General features: G+C 43.1%; 3 protein-coding genes across 5 annotated transcripts in view; 1 reads left to right on the top strand and 2 right to left on the bottom strand.

Annotated features, from left to right (window-relative positions):
• Positions 1–1,021: 1,021 nt before the first annotated feature.
• On the bottom strand, positions 1,022–8,268 carry LOC141009301 (clathrin heavy chain linker domain-containing protein 1-like). The gene is made up of 11 exons (XM_073481839.1): positions 7,730–8,268; positions 5,966–6,153; positions 5,059–5,147; positions 4,619–4,817; positions 4,391–4,506; positions 3,519–3,618; positions 3,342–3,448; positions 3,037–3,208; positions 2,753–2,955; positions 1,715–1,897; positions 1,022–1,452 (listed from the first exon to the last, which is right to left on the bottom strand). The coding sequence occupies exons 1-11, from the start codon at positions 8,069–8,071 to the stop codon at positions 1,256–1,258; spliced, it is 1,896 nt and encodes a 631-aa protein (XP_073337940.1). The 5' UTR covers positions 8,072–8,268; the 3' UTR covers positions 1,022–1,255.
• rps27a (ribosomal protein S27a) lies at positions 8,225–10,609 on the top strand. Its single transcript, XM_073481840.1, has 6 exons — positions 8,225–8,282; positions 8,393–8,456; positions 8,880–8,934; positions 9,560–9,645; positions 9,990–10,121; positions 10,411–10,609. The coding sequence occupies exons 2-6, from the start codon at positions 8,409–8,411 to the stop codon at positions 10,558–10,560; spliced, it is 471 nt and encodes a 156-aa protein (XP_073337941.1). The 5' UTR covers positions 8,225–8,282; positions 8,393–8,408; the 3' UTR covers positions 10,561–10,609.
• A 2,814-nt stretch (positions 10,610–13,423) lies between these two features.
• bmpr1aa (bone morphogenetic protein receptor, type IAa) overlaps positions 13,424–17,449 on the bottom strand; it is a 66,603-nt gene continuing 62,577 nt past the window's right edge. For 2 of the 3 annotated variants that reach the window (XM_073481836.1, XM_073481838.1), the window contains 3 exons: positions 15,633–15,808; positions 14,857–14,987; positions 14,406–14,627 (listed from right to left, as the gene is read on the bottom strand). In XM_073481836.1, coding sequence (XP_073337937.1) covers positions 14,502–14,627; positions 14,857–14,987; positions 15,633–15,808 — 433 coding nt within the window. In that variant the 3' untranslated portion in view covers positions 14,406–14,501. Of the gene's footprint in view, positions 14,628–14,856; positions 14,988–15,632; positions 15,809–17,449 lie in introns of all 3 variants that reach the window. The other variant, XM_073481837.1, reaches the window with a different exon arrangement.

The following is a 17,449-nucleotide window of genomic DNA, read 5'->3' as shown; positions in this document are numbered from 1 at the left end:
ACACACACACACACACACACACACACAGAGAGAGAGACACACACACACTGCAGGAGATCAATATGCAGTGACAGAGCCAGCGGTTGTGAGTCAGCAGTGACTCTTCAGTATCGTTCTCTCTCGACTGAAAATACAAACGTTCAAACACAAACCCGAACGACTTCGATCAAACTGCTGATGTCAGACAGAAATCAGATTCTGAAGAATTCTTCAGAATCTGATTTCTGTCTGAAAACAAGAAGCCGACGTTTCAGAAATGACTGACTGATGTTTGACCGTTAATATGTAGCACTGATTATTTGCCACGCAAGAAGATAAAGTCTGACAGGCGTAACAAAGCAGACGAGGCCGATCGAGCGACCCAGCTGTAGTAATGGACCATCAGAACCAGACACAGTTCTTTCCAGGAAACTTTCCAGGAAACTATGGATCCAAAAAAGTGACAGAAACAAAACGAATCAAATAAAAATAATGTAAAAGCGTAATGAAGTGCAGCCGATTACACACGACCACATGACATCACACTCTGATCCAGGCCTCACTTCCTGAATGTTACAGGAACAGAGAGGATGCTGGGTAAACAGTCGCTCTCTGTGTCTGCAGGCTGTTTATGGACCAGAGGGAGTGTGTGTGTGTGAGAGAGAGAGAGCGTGTGTGTCCTCACAGTGAGTGAAGCTGTGAACACACACACACTCTCACACACACTCTCACACACACACACATTCTCACGCACACACACACACACACATTCTCACACACACACACACACACACACATTCTCACGCACACACACACACACACACACACAGCAGGTCAGACAGAGAAGTGTGTGTGTGTGTGTGTGTGTGTGTGTTTGAACTCTCTGTCTCAGTGTGTGTTTGTTCGCCACCTGCTGGCCATCAGCTGTCACTGCTTCATTTCCACCTGAGTCATCTCAGTGACATCACACAGGCTGAAGTTCACCTGCAGAACAAAGATATCACATTATTGAGATGATGACAGCTGATCGATGACGAGGACGTCACAGTAAAAGTTTTATTGAACAAGGGGCAGCAGTGAACACGACTGTTTTTACATTGTTTGGCTGGAATTTTCTTTAAATTTCACCACGAGATCATTAAAAGGCCTTTGGATTTGATGTTTGAGTCAAAGTGACCCTGATATTAAAAACGAGGGAAAGATTGTGAGTCAACAACAACCAGAGCTCAGCAGGCTGTTATTAAATGTTTAACAGGACACACTGCAGGTTCAGATTTCACAGGAAGACGTGCTCCATGAGCCGGGCTCCCTCCAGGTCTGGAGACGAGACTTTGGTCCCGCTCTGGTCCAGCAGGACGGACAGGACGGCCCGGCTCAGGTCGGCCCGGTTCAGATCAGAGCACAGAGACGCCACATCTGTCCAAACGTCCACTGAAGAGCTGCTGTCCTCCAGAATCACCTCCTCCAAAACCCCTGAGAGGAAACAGACACACAGAGTGAACACCTGCAAACACATCACTGGGACAAACAGACACAAAGACAGAAGGAAGTTCATGTAGAACATTTGCTGAATTTACAAGAACAAATAATGAAGAATTAGTCAGAGACAGAGTTTCACAACGTTATAAAGTTTGTTTTAACTCACAACTCTTAAAATCACTACATTTGTTGAGGGAGTCATGTTGTGGTGATGTTGTGGTGACTGGTTCAGCGGTTGGATCGTGTGTGCGTTCACCTCGTCCTCTGCTCACGAAGCTGTCCAGGAGCTGCAGCGCGAACTCCTGCTGCTGAGGCTCTGACAGCAGAGTGGAACAGGCCACGCCCACTGGCAAGATGGCCGCCGGTCCCTGCTGAGGTTCCGTCAAAAGCTGGAGGAGGGTGAGGCTGGGCGAGCGATGAAGGACCCACATACAGTCCCCTGAGAGAGAGAGACACACGTATACTCTGATTATTACACACACACACACACACACACACACACACAGACAGGCACACACACAGACACACAGACACACACAGACACACAGACACACAGACACACACAGACACACACACACACACACACAGACACACAGACACACACACAGAGACACACAGACAGGCACACACAGACACACACACAGACAGACACACAGACACACACACAGAGACACACAGACAGGCACACACAGACACACACACAGACAGACACACACACAGAGACACACAGACAGGCACACACACAGACAGACACACACACACAGACACACAGACAGGCACACACACAGACAGACACACACACACAGACACACAGACAGACACACACACACACAGAGACACACAGACAGGCACACACACAGACAGACACACACACACAGACACACAGACAGGCACACACACAGACAGACACACACACACAGACACACAGACAGACACACACACACACAGAGACACACAGACAGGCACACACACACACACACACACACACACACACAGACAGGCACACACACAGACACACACACAGACACACACACAGACACACCCACAGACAGACACACACACACACACAGACAGGCACACACACAGACACACACACACAGACAAGCACACACACAGACACAGACAGGCACACACACAGACACACACACACAGACAGACACACACAAACACACACACAGACAGGCACACACACAGACACACACACACAGACACACACACACACACACACACACAGACAGGCACACACACAGACACACACACACAGACAGACACACACAAACACACACACACACACCAGCTGTGAGGTCCCTGCTGTGCTTCATGAACTCGGCGGCGCTGTGGATCAGGCCTCTCCTGCACATGCTCAGTGCGGTCTTCCTGTCCAGCCTGCAGGCCTCGTAGACGACGGTGGCCAACGCCAGACACAAGTCGGCCACCTCGCCGTTCTTCTGAGCATGCTCAGAGAGGACGTCGCCCAGCTGCTCAGTGAAGGTGAGTCTGAGAGGAGAGAGAGAGACTGTGACGAGCTGAACAGAGATCAATAAACTCTGTTTGTTTGTTTGTTTGTTTGTTGTTTACTTGTTGTGGATGACGGCGTGGCTGACGAGCTGCGTGGCGCCGTGCTGCAGGAAACAGCTGACGAGCTGCAGGGAGAGATCAGCTGACAGCTCGCCACCGACCGGGATGGTCATCAGCAGGGCCTGGAAGAAGAGCAGGAGAGGGGGGACGAAGCCCGGGGGCCCCTTCACACCTGGAGACAGACAGACGGGTGGACAGGAAGTCATGAAACAGGAACCAATCAGACACAAAGTTTGTCTCTTGAGCTCAACGAGGTCTGGAGGGGACTGTGATTGGTTGATGGCTCCAGTAAATGTGTTTGTGACCTCTGAACATGTCGCTGGTGTCGAGGTTCCTCAGGACTCCTTGAGGACATCTGGCAGCGATCAGAGCAGCGTCTTCGTACCGAGCCGAGTCCAAGAGCTCGATGAACCTGACAGAGACACACAACATTCAGGGAGAGCTCAGCTAAACTGATCAGAAGCTGTTCTTGAACGCAGCACCTGTCCAGGTAATATGTCAGCAGGTTGGACTCGTCGACTCCGGTCGGCTCGTCGTCCTCAAACAGCTTAGCGTCGAGGCTGCGAACGTCATCGACTGTCACTGCAGGAGAGACGGGAGACAACACAGTTAGAGGAGTGTTACCTGATTTGTTTCTGAGTTTAACTTCACCTGAACGTCACTTCAGACTGTTGCATCCTGAATCATCAGTGTTACAGACGCAGCGTCAGGTAGTCACTTAACTTAACTTGAACTTATTTCTCTGACAACTTTCTCCTCCTCACAGCTTCAAAACAGCCTCGTTACTTTAGTTTGATGCATTTGAGGTGAATTATAGATTATTGTTGTTTGTGTCATCACACGCCGCCTTCCCAACATCACAAGACTGATGTCGACCTATCAGAGCACATCACGCACGGCAGACGCAGCGAGACGAAACAAAGACGTAAACAGACAGAGAGGGAGGCTGGAATGGGGAGAAAAGGCGTGTTAGTGTCTCGTATCTGCAGAGAGTTTCTTATTTTCTCTCTTTGTTGCTGCTCGGGACGCTTTACCAACCCAACATGTGGCTGTTTGACGTCCTGGGAATGAGACTCAACTATCAACTATCTTTGTGGTGCGTTCAGGAACAGCTGGGACAAATCCTACTGACTCTACCTTTAACTTTAATAGTCTTTGAATTATATTAATATGACGTGAGCTTCAGTTAGCTTTGACCACAAACTCTGATACTCTGAGTACATTTCAGAGCCTGTACTCTATTACTTTTACTGGAGTAAAGAAGTTGAATCAGTACTTCTACTTTTACACAAGTGTAAGTATAGGGTTACTATTAGAGTTAGGGGTTAGTGTCGTGTTAGCAGCAGTGTCTCACCGCTGATCTGTCTCATGTTCTCCAGTGTGGAACTCAGGAGTTCCTCCAGAGGAACCTGCTGCTTCTTGTCCTTCCAGCTGCACAGAGGGTCGGACACGAACCTCAGACGCTCGTACCTGCAAACAGACGAGATGATTAACGGCCTGAAAAACATTTTGAAATATGTTCAGTTTATTCATGGAATTCAACGTCACTGGAACCAAAACTATGACAAACTAAGTGTCGTACAGGACTTTCAGCCGGTGGTTCTCGGTGCTCAGCTCGTCTCTGTGCTGCTCGGCGTCCTGCAGCTTTGTGTCCAGCTCAGCTTTGACCTCCAGAGAGACACAGTGACTCTTCCTGTCCAGCAGAGCGTCTCTCTGAGCTTCAAGGTGTTTCAGGTGTCGGTCCAGAGCCTCAGCATCCTCCGAATCAGCCACCGTGACACCTGGGAGATGAGACAGATGTTGATGAGATGAGATTTCTCTGTTTTTTAGCCATTCTGTGTCTCTTTGTGGTCTTTTTGCATCTCTTAGCAGAGTGTTTTTTTAACTTGTTTGTAGTCTTTTCATCAACTTCTTATTCAAATACACTTGATGTTATATTAATACACTTATATCCAAAGAGAAAGTTGTTAGATTTTCCAGATGCAACACATAATACACTTTATTAATCAGTGTCAGTGGTACCAGGTATCCATGTGCTCTGCTCTCTACATGACTTCTGTCTCTTCATCGCCTCCTGAACTTCTGCTGTTTCCCTCTGAAGGACGGAGATCCTGAAAGAGATGAAGAGAAGAAGACAATCAGGAAGGAAGATGTATTAACCCGTCCATCACTGGGACAATCAGACACCATGTTTCTACACAAAGACAGAAAGAAGTTTTTTAGAACATTTGCTGAATTTACAAGAAGGAACAAATAATGAAGAAGTGTCTCCAACTCAACAACTCACTAAACTGACACATTTGTTAAGGGAGTCTGGGGACAAAGAAGTCGCCTATACTGGTTACTGTTTAGTGTATTTGTAAAATGTGACATGTTTAGCATCAATAAAATGTTTCTTCTTTCATAAATTGAGTGTAAATGGTGAAATCAGTGTAAACAGTGTGTTCAAACAGCTGCTAAATGTTGGCAGGTCAGACTTTAGCACTTTAGACACAGAAGCAGACAGGCTGGTGCAGCCATGCTGCCACAAACTGACACTTTTTACAAGGAAACACACAACTTACTGTTTTCATTTAATGCTGAATTTACAAGAAGGAGACAATGATTCAGAATCTGTCAGAGACAGAGTTTCACTACGTTAGAAAGTTTGTTTTAACTCAACAACTCTTAAATCACTACATTTGTTAAGGGAGTTTGGTGTGGATGTATGCCAGTATCTGGACCGTGACAACTTGGTTTGATTTTTTTTCATTTAACTTTTGAAACACAGAGATAATCTGTGGTTTGATCAGATGTGTTTGTACAAGAGAACAAATACAAAAAAATCTCAATTAACTTAACCAAAACACACACACACACACACACACACACACACACACACACACACACACACACACACACACACACACACACACACACACACACACACCTCTCCCTCAGCTGGCCAGTTCGTCTCTGGCAGGCCATCAGTGATTTCGGGTGTGACGTTGAAGCCGCCAAAGTTCGCTGAGTTGTCCCCACCTCGTCCTCCCTCCTCTGCAGCTCCCTGATGACATCATCATACCCCGCCTTTATGGTCAGCAGGAGTCTCTTATAGGCCGTCGCTCGTGAGATCACCTGGCGGAGGACAAACAATGAGACAGAGACAGAATCAGGTGTCTGTCACGTCCTGTTTCCACGTTGTATCTATTGTGTCATTGAGAGGAGTCATGTCTGTATTTCATCACGATGTCTTTGTTTTCTGCATGTATTTTGTTTTATGATGTAATCAACAGCTGATATAATAAAGTTTTATTAGTTATGCATCAAAATTAATTGAACAAAAGATCCCAAATCAGAATCAAACCAAATAAAAACTATCTGAAGGGACTAGAACAATTTTAAACTAAAACAAGTATTTACTTCAGTTGATTACAATATTTTGGTCAGCAGCTTTAAGTGTGACAGGAAGTGGTGTAACTCTGTTTATCTTCCCCCCCGTCTGTATGTGTTCCCCTCTGAGATTAACAGTGATGGAATGTAACTACGTACATTTACTACTGTACTACAAGTACCACTTTCAATATTGTACTTCACTACATTTATTTGATAAGTTTAGTTACTAATTACTTTACAGATTACATGCTGCATCAGAGACAAAGAATTTTAAAATTAATTTATTTTATCATCAATCAGATAAAAAACAAAACTCTGATTCTGATAATCATAAAAATGCTGAATATTAGATCCAATAATCTTCCAGGACAAACTATATACATGCACGTAAATAAATGTATAATTGACTTCTACTCATAGTTTTGATACTTAAGTACATTTAATATCAGATACTTAAATACTTTTAGTCCAGTACTATTCATAGAGGTAACTTTCACTTCTACCAAAGTAATATTTTAACTTGAAGTTTCACAACCTCAAATCTAAAAACTGGTTTATAGTTACAATATATTGTAACTGAGATACATAAAGCTTTTTATAAATGGTGCCTTTTTATAAAGAGGTGTAATGTAACTAAGTACATGTACTCAAGTAATATACGTCCGGAAAATCTAATCTTCTTTTTTACTTGAACATTTGCAATTAATTTAAATGTATTGTTGAAGGAGCTCAGTCCATTACTAAGCTACTGAGGCATTTATCGCGGAGTAACTTGGTTGACGCGCCACTCGCTATTGTTCGTTTGTTGTGTTGAATAAGAGTCCAGATGAGAGTCCCTTGATTGAATAATTGTGAATGGTTTTATTCCAATTCCAAAGTACATAACAAAATCTCCTTAGCGCCATAGCGGTCAAAAACCATATGTCCTTCCGGGTCAAAACACCTGCCAACAATAGTGACGTTGCTTCCTATATACACCTGTGCCCCTGAGTGACAGCACAGCGACACCACACCCACACAGTGTGAACTACATTTTACAAAGACACCCATACAACATATTTGGCTCCTATATGTATACTTTCACTCCACCACATCTCAGATGTAATATTGTACTTTTTACTCCACTACATGTCTGACAGCTTTAGTTACTAGTTACTTTACAGATTACAATTTTCTATCTCCTTCCTGTCCAGTAAAAAACACGTATCTCGCATGTGATTATTATTTATTATGTATTAGTAAATGAAAACGGCTTCCATTGCTGGGTTAAACAAACAAACAAACAAACAAACAAACAAACAAACAAACAAACACACACCTTGTTGAACGCAGAGCGGTAGATGATGTAGCGGAGCTCGTGCGGACCCTCTGCTGGACACCGCAGGTAAAGTTTCTCGTGTTCAATGAGCTCGTACAGAGACTGGAAGAACCCGTCGTCACTGTCAGTTATCAACATGTCGGCTGTTGGATGTCTTTCTTCTCCTCTTGAGGACGCACTACAGCTGTTTGCTGCCTCAGACATCGTTATTAACTCATATTTTGACGCTAGCTTTGTATTTTTGCTCCTTCCGGGCGGCCATTTGCAAACACTCCCAGTTGCTATGGTTACACTGAAAGTGTACCCGGGACAGGAGGTGTTTAAATATACAAATAAATACATTAAATTATTGGTTCTAAAAATAATTTTTAGACTTATATTAATTTCGATAAGGTGACAAAAAGACGCTGAACGACCACAAGCTGGAATCTTTGTTGATATTTTTGATCAGGCACCCTGACGGTCACCTAACCCGTGCAAACGCGAGCAGAAAACCCCGTCGCTCGCCCCGAAAGCCCTCTTCTCATGATCCGCCATTAGGAGTGAGCCTGTGGTAAGATCGTGCTCTGTGCTTCTGCTCATTATTCTCAGAAATAACCACTTTTGACAGCGTGTTTCAGCACAAACAACAAGGCTAAAGTCTTATTTGTGTCTCCCGTGTAGGTGGACAAACGCCAGGATGCAGATTTTCGTCAAAACCCTCACGGGGAAGACTATAACCCTCGAGGTGGGTGAGCCGGACTGTGATGGAGGGATCTGGCCGTCTGTGGCCGCAGTTTACTGGGGTTTATTTAAGCGTTAAAATGGGCTAAAACTCCACATTATATCCTACGATTAGTTAGTGTCACCTCCGACGGTGCCAGTAATTGTTTGAACTCGAGCAATGTGAGCGCGATGTAACGTTACTGTCCCATCGAAACCAAGTGGCTAAGCTAACTGTTAGCTGCTAGCAGTTACCCAAAGCACCGTAAACACGTGTGGCAGCAGCAGCGGGCGACGCCGCTGTCTGCGCCACAAAGTGCCTGTTGTCGTTTCTCTTCACAAACCTACACGTTGACGTCATGTTACAGTTTAAAGTCTGTTCTCAACACTTGATCCGAGCTTTGGCCGGAAGAACGTGTCATGGCTGACCTCTCTTCTTCTGCTGCAGGTTGAACCTTCAGATACTATTGAAAATGTCAAGGCCAAAATCCAGGACAAAGAGGGTGAGTGACCTGTTGGGTGTATTTTGGTGGCAGGTATGAAATACAAGCCTCAGATGATGGATGCTCTCTGATGAGCTGTAGAACTTCTAGATGTTCAGACAAAAGCGTAAAAGTTTCAGGCTCGTGAAGATTGTATATATTTGTTTCATCTCTAAACTGAATCAGTTTCTTTATTGGGACAATCGAGACATTTGACAATGATCCTTTGAGCAGTGGAGAAATTAAAATCAGGCAGTCGTTTATACACGCTCAGTTTTCATTACCAAAATTATTTCAGGGTTTAGAAGGATGAGGAAATTGACCATCATATTGATGATTGAAGTAATTACCTTCAGCTCCTCAAGACTAGCTCTCTGTCCTTGATCGCCCTAAAGTAAACCACCTTCTGGACAGTTGTGACTTTTATGCACAGCTTGATAATTGATCTTTAGAAAGTGAAAGAATCAACTTTGAATTGGAAACCTTACATTTGTTGACGTATAGTGAATATTCAGAGTAGCATTACTATCAGTTTTTATATGAAACTATCAAAACTAGCACATTTTTGTGAAGCTGCAGGTGGATTTAAATTTAAACCCTTGAAACACACCTGTCGGTTGGTTGACCTGTCGTCTTGTACTTGCAGGTATCCCTCCTGATCAGCAGAGGTTGATCTTCGCTGGAAAGCAGCTGGAGGACGGACGCACGCTGTCCGACTACAACATCCAGAAGGTGAGCCGAGAGTCCTGAGGTCTGACTGCAGACGTTCAACTAATGTTTGATCCTGTGAGGAGTTGAGAAGCTGCTGCTATCAAGACTGAAGTTAATGTCCAGATTATCAGCTTTTATTCATGTCCTTTTAATCAAGAGTCCAAATATCACGCTGTAAAAATAGTTACAAGTTCAAGTCCTGCATATCAACAACAAAGTAACAGATGTGACTAAGTCACCTGGAGCTTTGAGAATAATTTGGCAAATAATTAGAAAATTGGTACTTAATTGATTTTAGTCATTAAGATTTGGCAATTCAATAATTCTTTATAAATGTCACTTAATGTGTATTTCCTCGCTGTCAGGAGTCAACTCTGCACTTGGTGCTGAGGCTGAGAGGTGGTGCTAAGAAGAGGAAGAAGAAGTCCTACACCACCCCCAAGAAGAACAAGCACAAGAGGAAGAAGGTCAAGCTCGCTGTGCTCAAGTACTACAAGGTACGACTTGTTTAATCTCGTCCGTTATCAACTGGTGAGTCTGCTCATGTGAGACACCAGACACTTCAGTCTGTTAGTTAAATCTGTTCAGACTCGGTCACTCAAAACAATTTTTTACTAAATTTTTAGGTGACGTGTCAGAAACAAGTTTCCCATCAGTCATGACACTTTCACTTTTAGTTGGAGACAAAGTAAAGAAGCAGATCTTTAGTTGAACTTCTTCTTTAGTCTGAAGAAACAAGTACTTGAGTTTTATTCTAAGATCTGAACGTTTGTATTTTGTCTGCAGGTTGACGAGAACGGTAAAATCCACCGGCTGAGGCGCGAGTGTCCCGCCGACGAGTGCGGCGCCGGTGTCTTCATGGCGAGCCACTTCGACCGTCACTACTGCGGGAAGTGCTGCCTCACCTACTGCTTCAACAAGCCTGAGGACAAGTAGACGGGGACAGAGTGAAGGTGTTTAATAAAGACGAAAACATTTGACACAACTCAAAGAATCTGTGTTTAATTTATTAACTGACAGTCGGTCTGGAGGGTTAAAGTTTTTATCACATTGTGGTTCTTTAGTTTTATAGTTTGGATGTTTCAGGTTTGAGTTTCATTTTCCAGCCCTCAAGTTTCTGAATGAGCTCAAAGATATTTGTCTTTTCTACGAAGTAAACTGTGATGGAGCTGAACGGAGTGTCGCTTCACAAAGATCATGTTAACTGAAATTTGAATTCAACTTTGGATTCAAATCATCTTCTGAACTAATTCATCCTGCTGATGGAGAAGATGTTGAGTTGCATGCTGCTGCCTGATGGTGCAGAAATACATCAACTTTTAACTGGAATTCAACTAAAAACCACATTTACTCAGAACAATAATCATGTCAGCGAACGTGATCCTAAAAAACTCATTTGATTTGACAGCTTGATGGTTCAGAATCATGTCAGTTGTCCCGAGATTCAGTGTTTCAAGACAAATCAACATTAATGGAAGGATTTATCAACCAGGTGAATCAAAAATCAACATTTAAACCGTCCTCTGTGGCTGAGAGTTCAACACTGCAACGTGAAGGGTAACTCCACATGAAAGTGTTGTGGCTCCGGAGGAAGCTGAAATTGATGAATTACCTCCAGTTACGTCACAGAGTTTAACTACTGAAATAACAGGATCTATATAAAGAAAAGCTCAGGGTTCAACCTAAAGACTACTAGTATGAAATCAAAGTTCAATACTGAACGTATTAATGTTAAAGCCCGTTATGGTGATACTTAAGATAACGATGCAAACGGTTACATAATTTAGTTTTCTTCCTATAAGTAAAATGTCAGACATTGGGCTAATTAAGGAAATGTTTAAAGGACATCTGTTTGAAAATAATGGCATTTGTACTTTCCTTTGTTTTCTTTAAACGTTACCAACTTAAATAAAATCAGTAACTCTACTCAACCCTCTAAATTAAAAACAAAACTGGACTGAGCGAAAAAATAGAAAAGTGAGTTTTCCGGTGCGATCTGATAAAAAAGGATCCTCCCACCTGGTTCATGTCTTGAGATGCTGCATCGGCAGTTGTCCACCAGGTGGTGCTGCGTTCAAACATCTGGAAAGAAACCTGCAGGAAGTTATACGTTTTAATCAATATGATATAAACTTGAAAACAGACAAAATATTTAAAAAAATATGGTAAATCAAAATGATGCTGAGAAAAAATAATTTGAACATCCTTCAAGTCAAAATGAAGAATTAAGTCAAACATGAGCTGAAAACTCAGAATGAGCCCAATTTAAATTACCATGACAAAATTAAATTAAATCATACAAGTGGGTCAAATATATAATTAGTTAAGAGATTAATCAACATTACATTCTGCAATTAAAGACAACATGCATCAAAATCTGGAAAATTCAACATATTTTTGTTTTCGCAGATCTGTTTCAAAATTTGACTCTTCACCAAACTGCCTTTAAAAAGTAAAGATTTATACACTTGATATAATTTACAGCAAAAATCAGATGTCTCCATACAGCTCGTCTGCTGGGATCCGTCTGCAGAAGAGAAGAGATCACAACCTGATCTGATGACAGAACTGTCTTTTGTCTTGACATCACGCGTTCCACCTTTTTTTTTTTAATTGATTATGTACATTGTTTACTTTTCTTGGCAGAAATGGTCTCCTGTACATTAGACACGTATAGAAAAACACAAAAAGCCAAACATCAGAAACAAAGGAACAGCAGCTGCAGCGGTGGAAAGAATCAGAGAGGACGCTGGGAGTTTGTGTACTAAAATAAGGTTATTTACTTAAAAATCGTTACATTGGACAGACTGACTGTATACAGAGTTTCATTTCCTTGGTAAACTCATAAGGCACCGAACCAGATGCTGTACAAACAACAACACCACCAAAACAAAGAACATTAATGATTTACATATTAGAGATTATTCTATATACTGAGCTTCTCTGACATTTATTACAGAGGAAACACTAAGTTACTGCTCTTAAATAGCTACTGTATGAACGACTCATTCACTCACACACACACACACACACACACACACACATCTGAGTGAACGTGCACACTGAGCCAACATGTGCACATTGTCCTACTGCTCAGGAGAGAAATCCAGCACTTAAAGGAACAGTCCAACATTTTAGGTGAATCCTCTTTTTAAATCAAGAGGTCCGAGTGTGATTAGCCTAGCTTAGCATAAAGACTGGAAGCAGGGGGAAACTGCTAGCCTAGATCTGTTTTATCTTATGTCGCATTTTTACACTTTTTTAAATTTCATATAGATATTAACATATTTAAGATGTTAGAATGTGGATTATTTTTCCTCTTTTGATGGTGCTAGGCTAACAGTTTCCCCTTGCTTCCAGTCTTTGAGCTAAGCTAGGCCGACCACATTCTATACCAATTTCCCAAATATTCTTAGAGTATTAGAAATAATCTGACTGGACAGGTGAAAAATCGGTGGGAGGAGCCAGTTAATCTACGTACCAATTTTGAGTGAACAGGAACAAGCTTAGTGCTCTGTTGCTAGTTTATCGTTAGCGTAGCAGGCAGTCGAAGTTCAAATTAGCAACTAGCACTGTAAACTAGCTAGCTATCTTGACGAGCTTCAGATTATTAAATCAGGAGGAAAAGGAAAATGTTAAGTCACATATTTTTTTATTTTAAACATTTTAACCAGGGTTTGTGATTCTGTGTCCTTTTTCATTAATTTTTATTGATTAGTGTAGCTCACGCCCTCTGCTGGACCGCCAGGCAAACTACATCGAACACTCCGTTTACATTTAGAAATCAAACAGTCAAATATCAAATTTCTTCACAGGTTTGAGTTTTATTAAAACCTGACCTTGTTAAATCTCAATATGAAGAGAATTTAATATTGTGAGCCAAAGCAAGTGAATAAAGTGACACGTTTCACTTTTCTGTCTTCTTATTGGCTCACAGACCTGACTGACATCTAGAGTTCTTCTTCAGGTCTTTTAGCTCCACCACTGAGGTTTAACTCAGCCAATCAGATTTTCCCTCCCATCAGAGCAGCTCCACCTCTTTATCTCTGAACAGACGGACAAACATGAACCAGACAGACAGACGGACAGTCAGTCAGACAGACAGACAGACAGACAGACAGGACGGGAGACGTCTCCATGGTGACTCCATCATCTCCTGTTAACGTCTCTGAGGAGTCGGCTGGACGTCAACATCATAGTGTTCTGGTCTTTAATCTTCTCATGAGTAGGCACGGCATCTAATGATAACATTTATTTACACATTTAAATTCACATATTATTATAGTACCTTATTTTTATAATTAACTCTACTGTCAGAGTGGAGATATATTTCAATATGGCAGGAGAACTCAGTCCTGAAGAGAAAACAACAAAAACAAATTGGCATTTTTAGCGTTTTGAAACAGGCAGAAGTGAGGAAGGCTGCTGGGTCCTTAAAAACATCAAAACAAAGGAGGTTTCAAACGTCGCATCCAGAGGCTCCTCCCCCTTTCCCCTACACAGGAAGTCGTCATCAAAATTATCGTCTCATTTGGCTTTCACAGAAAGCGTCAAACCGGCGGGCTCGCTTCCTGCAAGCCATGCGGCACAGACAGAGGAGGAGGAGGAGGAGGAGGAGGAGGAGGAGGAGGGATGACTCTATGTTTGTTTCCAGGCTTCAGACAGACTGAACGTGAGGGAGGAGGAGGAGGAGGAGGAGACACACAGTTCAGCCCTAAGACGGGTCCATTTTTATCTCCCAACTCCTCCTCCTGATGAAGAGTGAGGCCCAGGGAAACCGGTCCGATCAGGTCCAGGTCAGGTCGAGTGTGTTCTGGGTTCAGGTGAGTCCGGCGGTGGTGGGACGAGGAGGAGAAGGAGGAAGAGGAGGAGGGCGGTCAGATCTTGATGTCCTGGGACTCCACCATCTTGGCGAGCGTCTTCTTGACTCGGAGGATGGTGAGGCGGGAGGCGGGGTTATGAGCCCAACACTCTGACATCAGCTTCAGCATGGCCCGAAGACACTGAGGACACGTGAGCAGAAACATGAGAGGAAATAAAAGACAGAAAGAAGTTCATGAAGAACTTTTGCAGAAGTAACAATGTAACAAGATAAAGACGAATCTGTCAGAGACAGAGTTTCACAAGCTTTATAAAGTTTGTTTTAACTCAACAACTCTTAAAATCACTACATTTGTTAATGGAGTCTGGTGCGGTTGAGGTGACTGGAACAGGAACAAAGTGGAGTCTCACCTCGTCACTGTTCCAGCGGTTGGACACGGTGGGCCTCAGGCCTTTAACACACACCACCTCCAGCATGTCTTCATAGGAGGGGTCAGAGGGAACCATCTCATAGTACGGCAGCTGGTAGTCCTCAACGATACCTGAACAACACAAACTGAAGGTGACTCACCTGGACAAACATTTTCCACAGAGATCACAGTGATGAATGTTCTTCACAAAGTTCTGTTTGTTCAGTCTGTTCTGACATGTTCAACCTCCACAGATTCAATAAAGACCCGAACCCTTTAGGACCCGTCAACTCTGGGAGGTTCGAAACAAAGTTTGGCTTTTTTTTAAACACAACGACCAACTCACACCGCTTCTCATCAGCGGGTCTACACGGGTTTTTTAAACCGGGTCAGCCCACTAAAAATCACCTGTTGACTCCATCCGCACTTCCTGCAGGCTGTGATTTTTATCTGAAGCTTCACGTTTACGTCGCTATGGAGACATTTCTCATTTTTGTTTGAAAGACTGAAATTATTAATAGTTGCCAATTAATTTTCTCTCAGTCGTCTAATTGATTCATCAACTAATCATTAATTCATCAACTAATCATTAATTCATCAACTAATCATTGATTCATCAACTAATCGCTGCAGCTCGACACTAAAATCAGACTGATGTCAATTTGAATCCTGTTCGGTTATTTTCCTCCAAAACTAAAATACAGACCTGTTCAGTGTGTGTGTGTGTGTGTGTGTGTGTGTGTGTGTGTGTGTGAGAGAGAGAGTGTGAGTGTGTACCTCCGGTCACGCAGCGTCGGGCCATCTCCCAGATGACGAGGCCGTAGCTGTAGATGTCGGCCATGATGTACGCCTGGAAGTGGTTCTTGTTGAGACTCTCGTCCAGAACCTCTGGGGCCATGTAGCGCCGCGTCCCAACCCGAGTGCTCAGAGGGATGTCCACCTCATTAGTGTCGCTACGGCAACACAAAGGACAGAGTCACCAATAAAGACCATTAAACTAGCAGACGAGACTCAGATTCACTTTGTTGTTCATCGCACTCATCAGTCATCGCACTCATCACTCATCGCACTCATCGCACTCATCACACTCATCACACTCATCGCAGTCATCACACTCATCAGTCATCACACTCATCACACTCATCACACTCATCAGTCATCGCACTCATCACTCATCGCACTCATCGCACTCATCACACTCATCGCAGTCATCACACTCATCAGTCATCACACTCATCACACTCATCACACTCATCAGTCATCGCACTCATCGCACTCATCACTCATCGCACTCATCGCACTCATCGCACTCATCACTCATCAGTCATCGCACTCAGTCATCACACTCATCACACTCATCAATCATCACACTCATCACACTCATCAGTCATCACACTCATCAATCGTCACACTCATCACTCATCAGTCATCACACTCATCAATCGTCACACTCATCAATCGTCACACTCATCACTCATCAGTCATCACACTCATCAATCATCACACTCATCAATCGTCACACTCATCACTCATCAGTCATCAGTCATCACACTCATCAGTCATCACACTCATCAATCATCACACTCATCACACTCATCAGTCATCGCACTCATCAGTCATCAATCATCACACTCATCAATCATCACACTCATCGCACTCATCGCACTCATCACTCATCGCACTCATCACTCATCGCACTCAGTCATCACACTCATCACACTCATCAATCATCACACTCATCACTCATCAGTCATCACACTCATCACACTCACCAGTCATCACACTCATCAATCGTCACACTCATCACTCATCAGTCATCACACTCATCAATCGTCACACTCATCACTCATCAGTCATCAGTCATCACACTCATCAGTCATCACACTCATCAATCATCACACTCATCAGTCATCAATCATCACACTCATCAATCATCACACTCATCAATCATCACACTCATCAATCATCACACTCATCAATCGTCACACTCATCAATCATCACACTCATCAATCGTCACACTCATCAATCGTCACACTCATCACTCATCAGTCATCACACTCATCAATCGTCACACTCATCACTCATCAGTCATCACACTCATCAGTCATCACACTCATCAATCATCACACTCATCAGTCATCAATCATCACACTCATCAATCATCACACTCATCAATCATCACACTCATCAATCATCACACTCATCACACTCATCAATCATCACACTCATCACACTCATCAATCATCACACTCATCAGTCATCACACTCATCACATTTATCACACTCATCACACTCATCAGTCATCACACTCATCACATTTATCACACTCATCACACTCATCAGTCATCACACTCATCAATCATCACACTCATCAGTCATCACACTCATCACATTTATCACACTCATCACACTCATCAGTCATCACACTCATCACATTTATCACACTCATCACACTCATCAGTCATCACACTCATCAATCATCACACTCATCAGTCATCACACTCATCAATCATCACACTCATCACTCATCAGTCATCACACTCATCACACTCACCAGTCATCACACTCATCAATCATCACACTCATCAGTCAT

This window comes from Pagrus major, chromosome 15 (assembly GCF_040436345.1).
Source record: "Pagrus major chromosome 15, Pma_NU_1.0".
In the NCBI taxonomy this organism is placed as follows: domain Eukaryota; kingdom Metazoa; phylum Chordata; class Actinopteri; order Spariformes; family Sparidae; genus Pagrus; species Pagrus major.
Note: the sequence above shows the minus strand (reverse complement) of the source record. Positions and strands in the feature narration are given on the sequence as shown.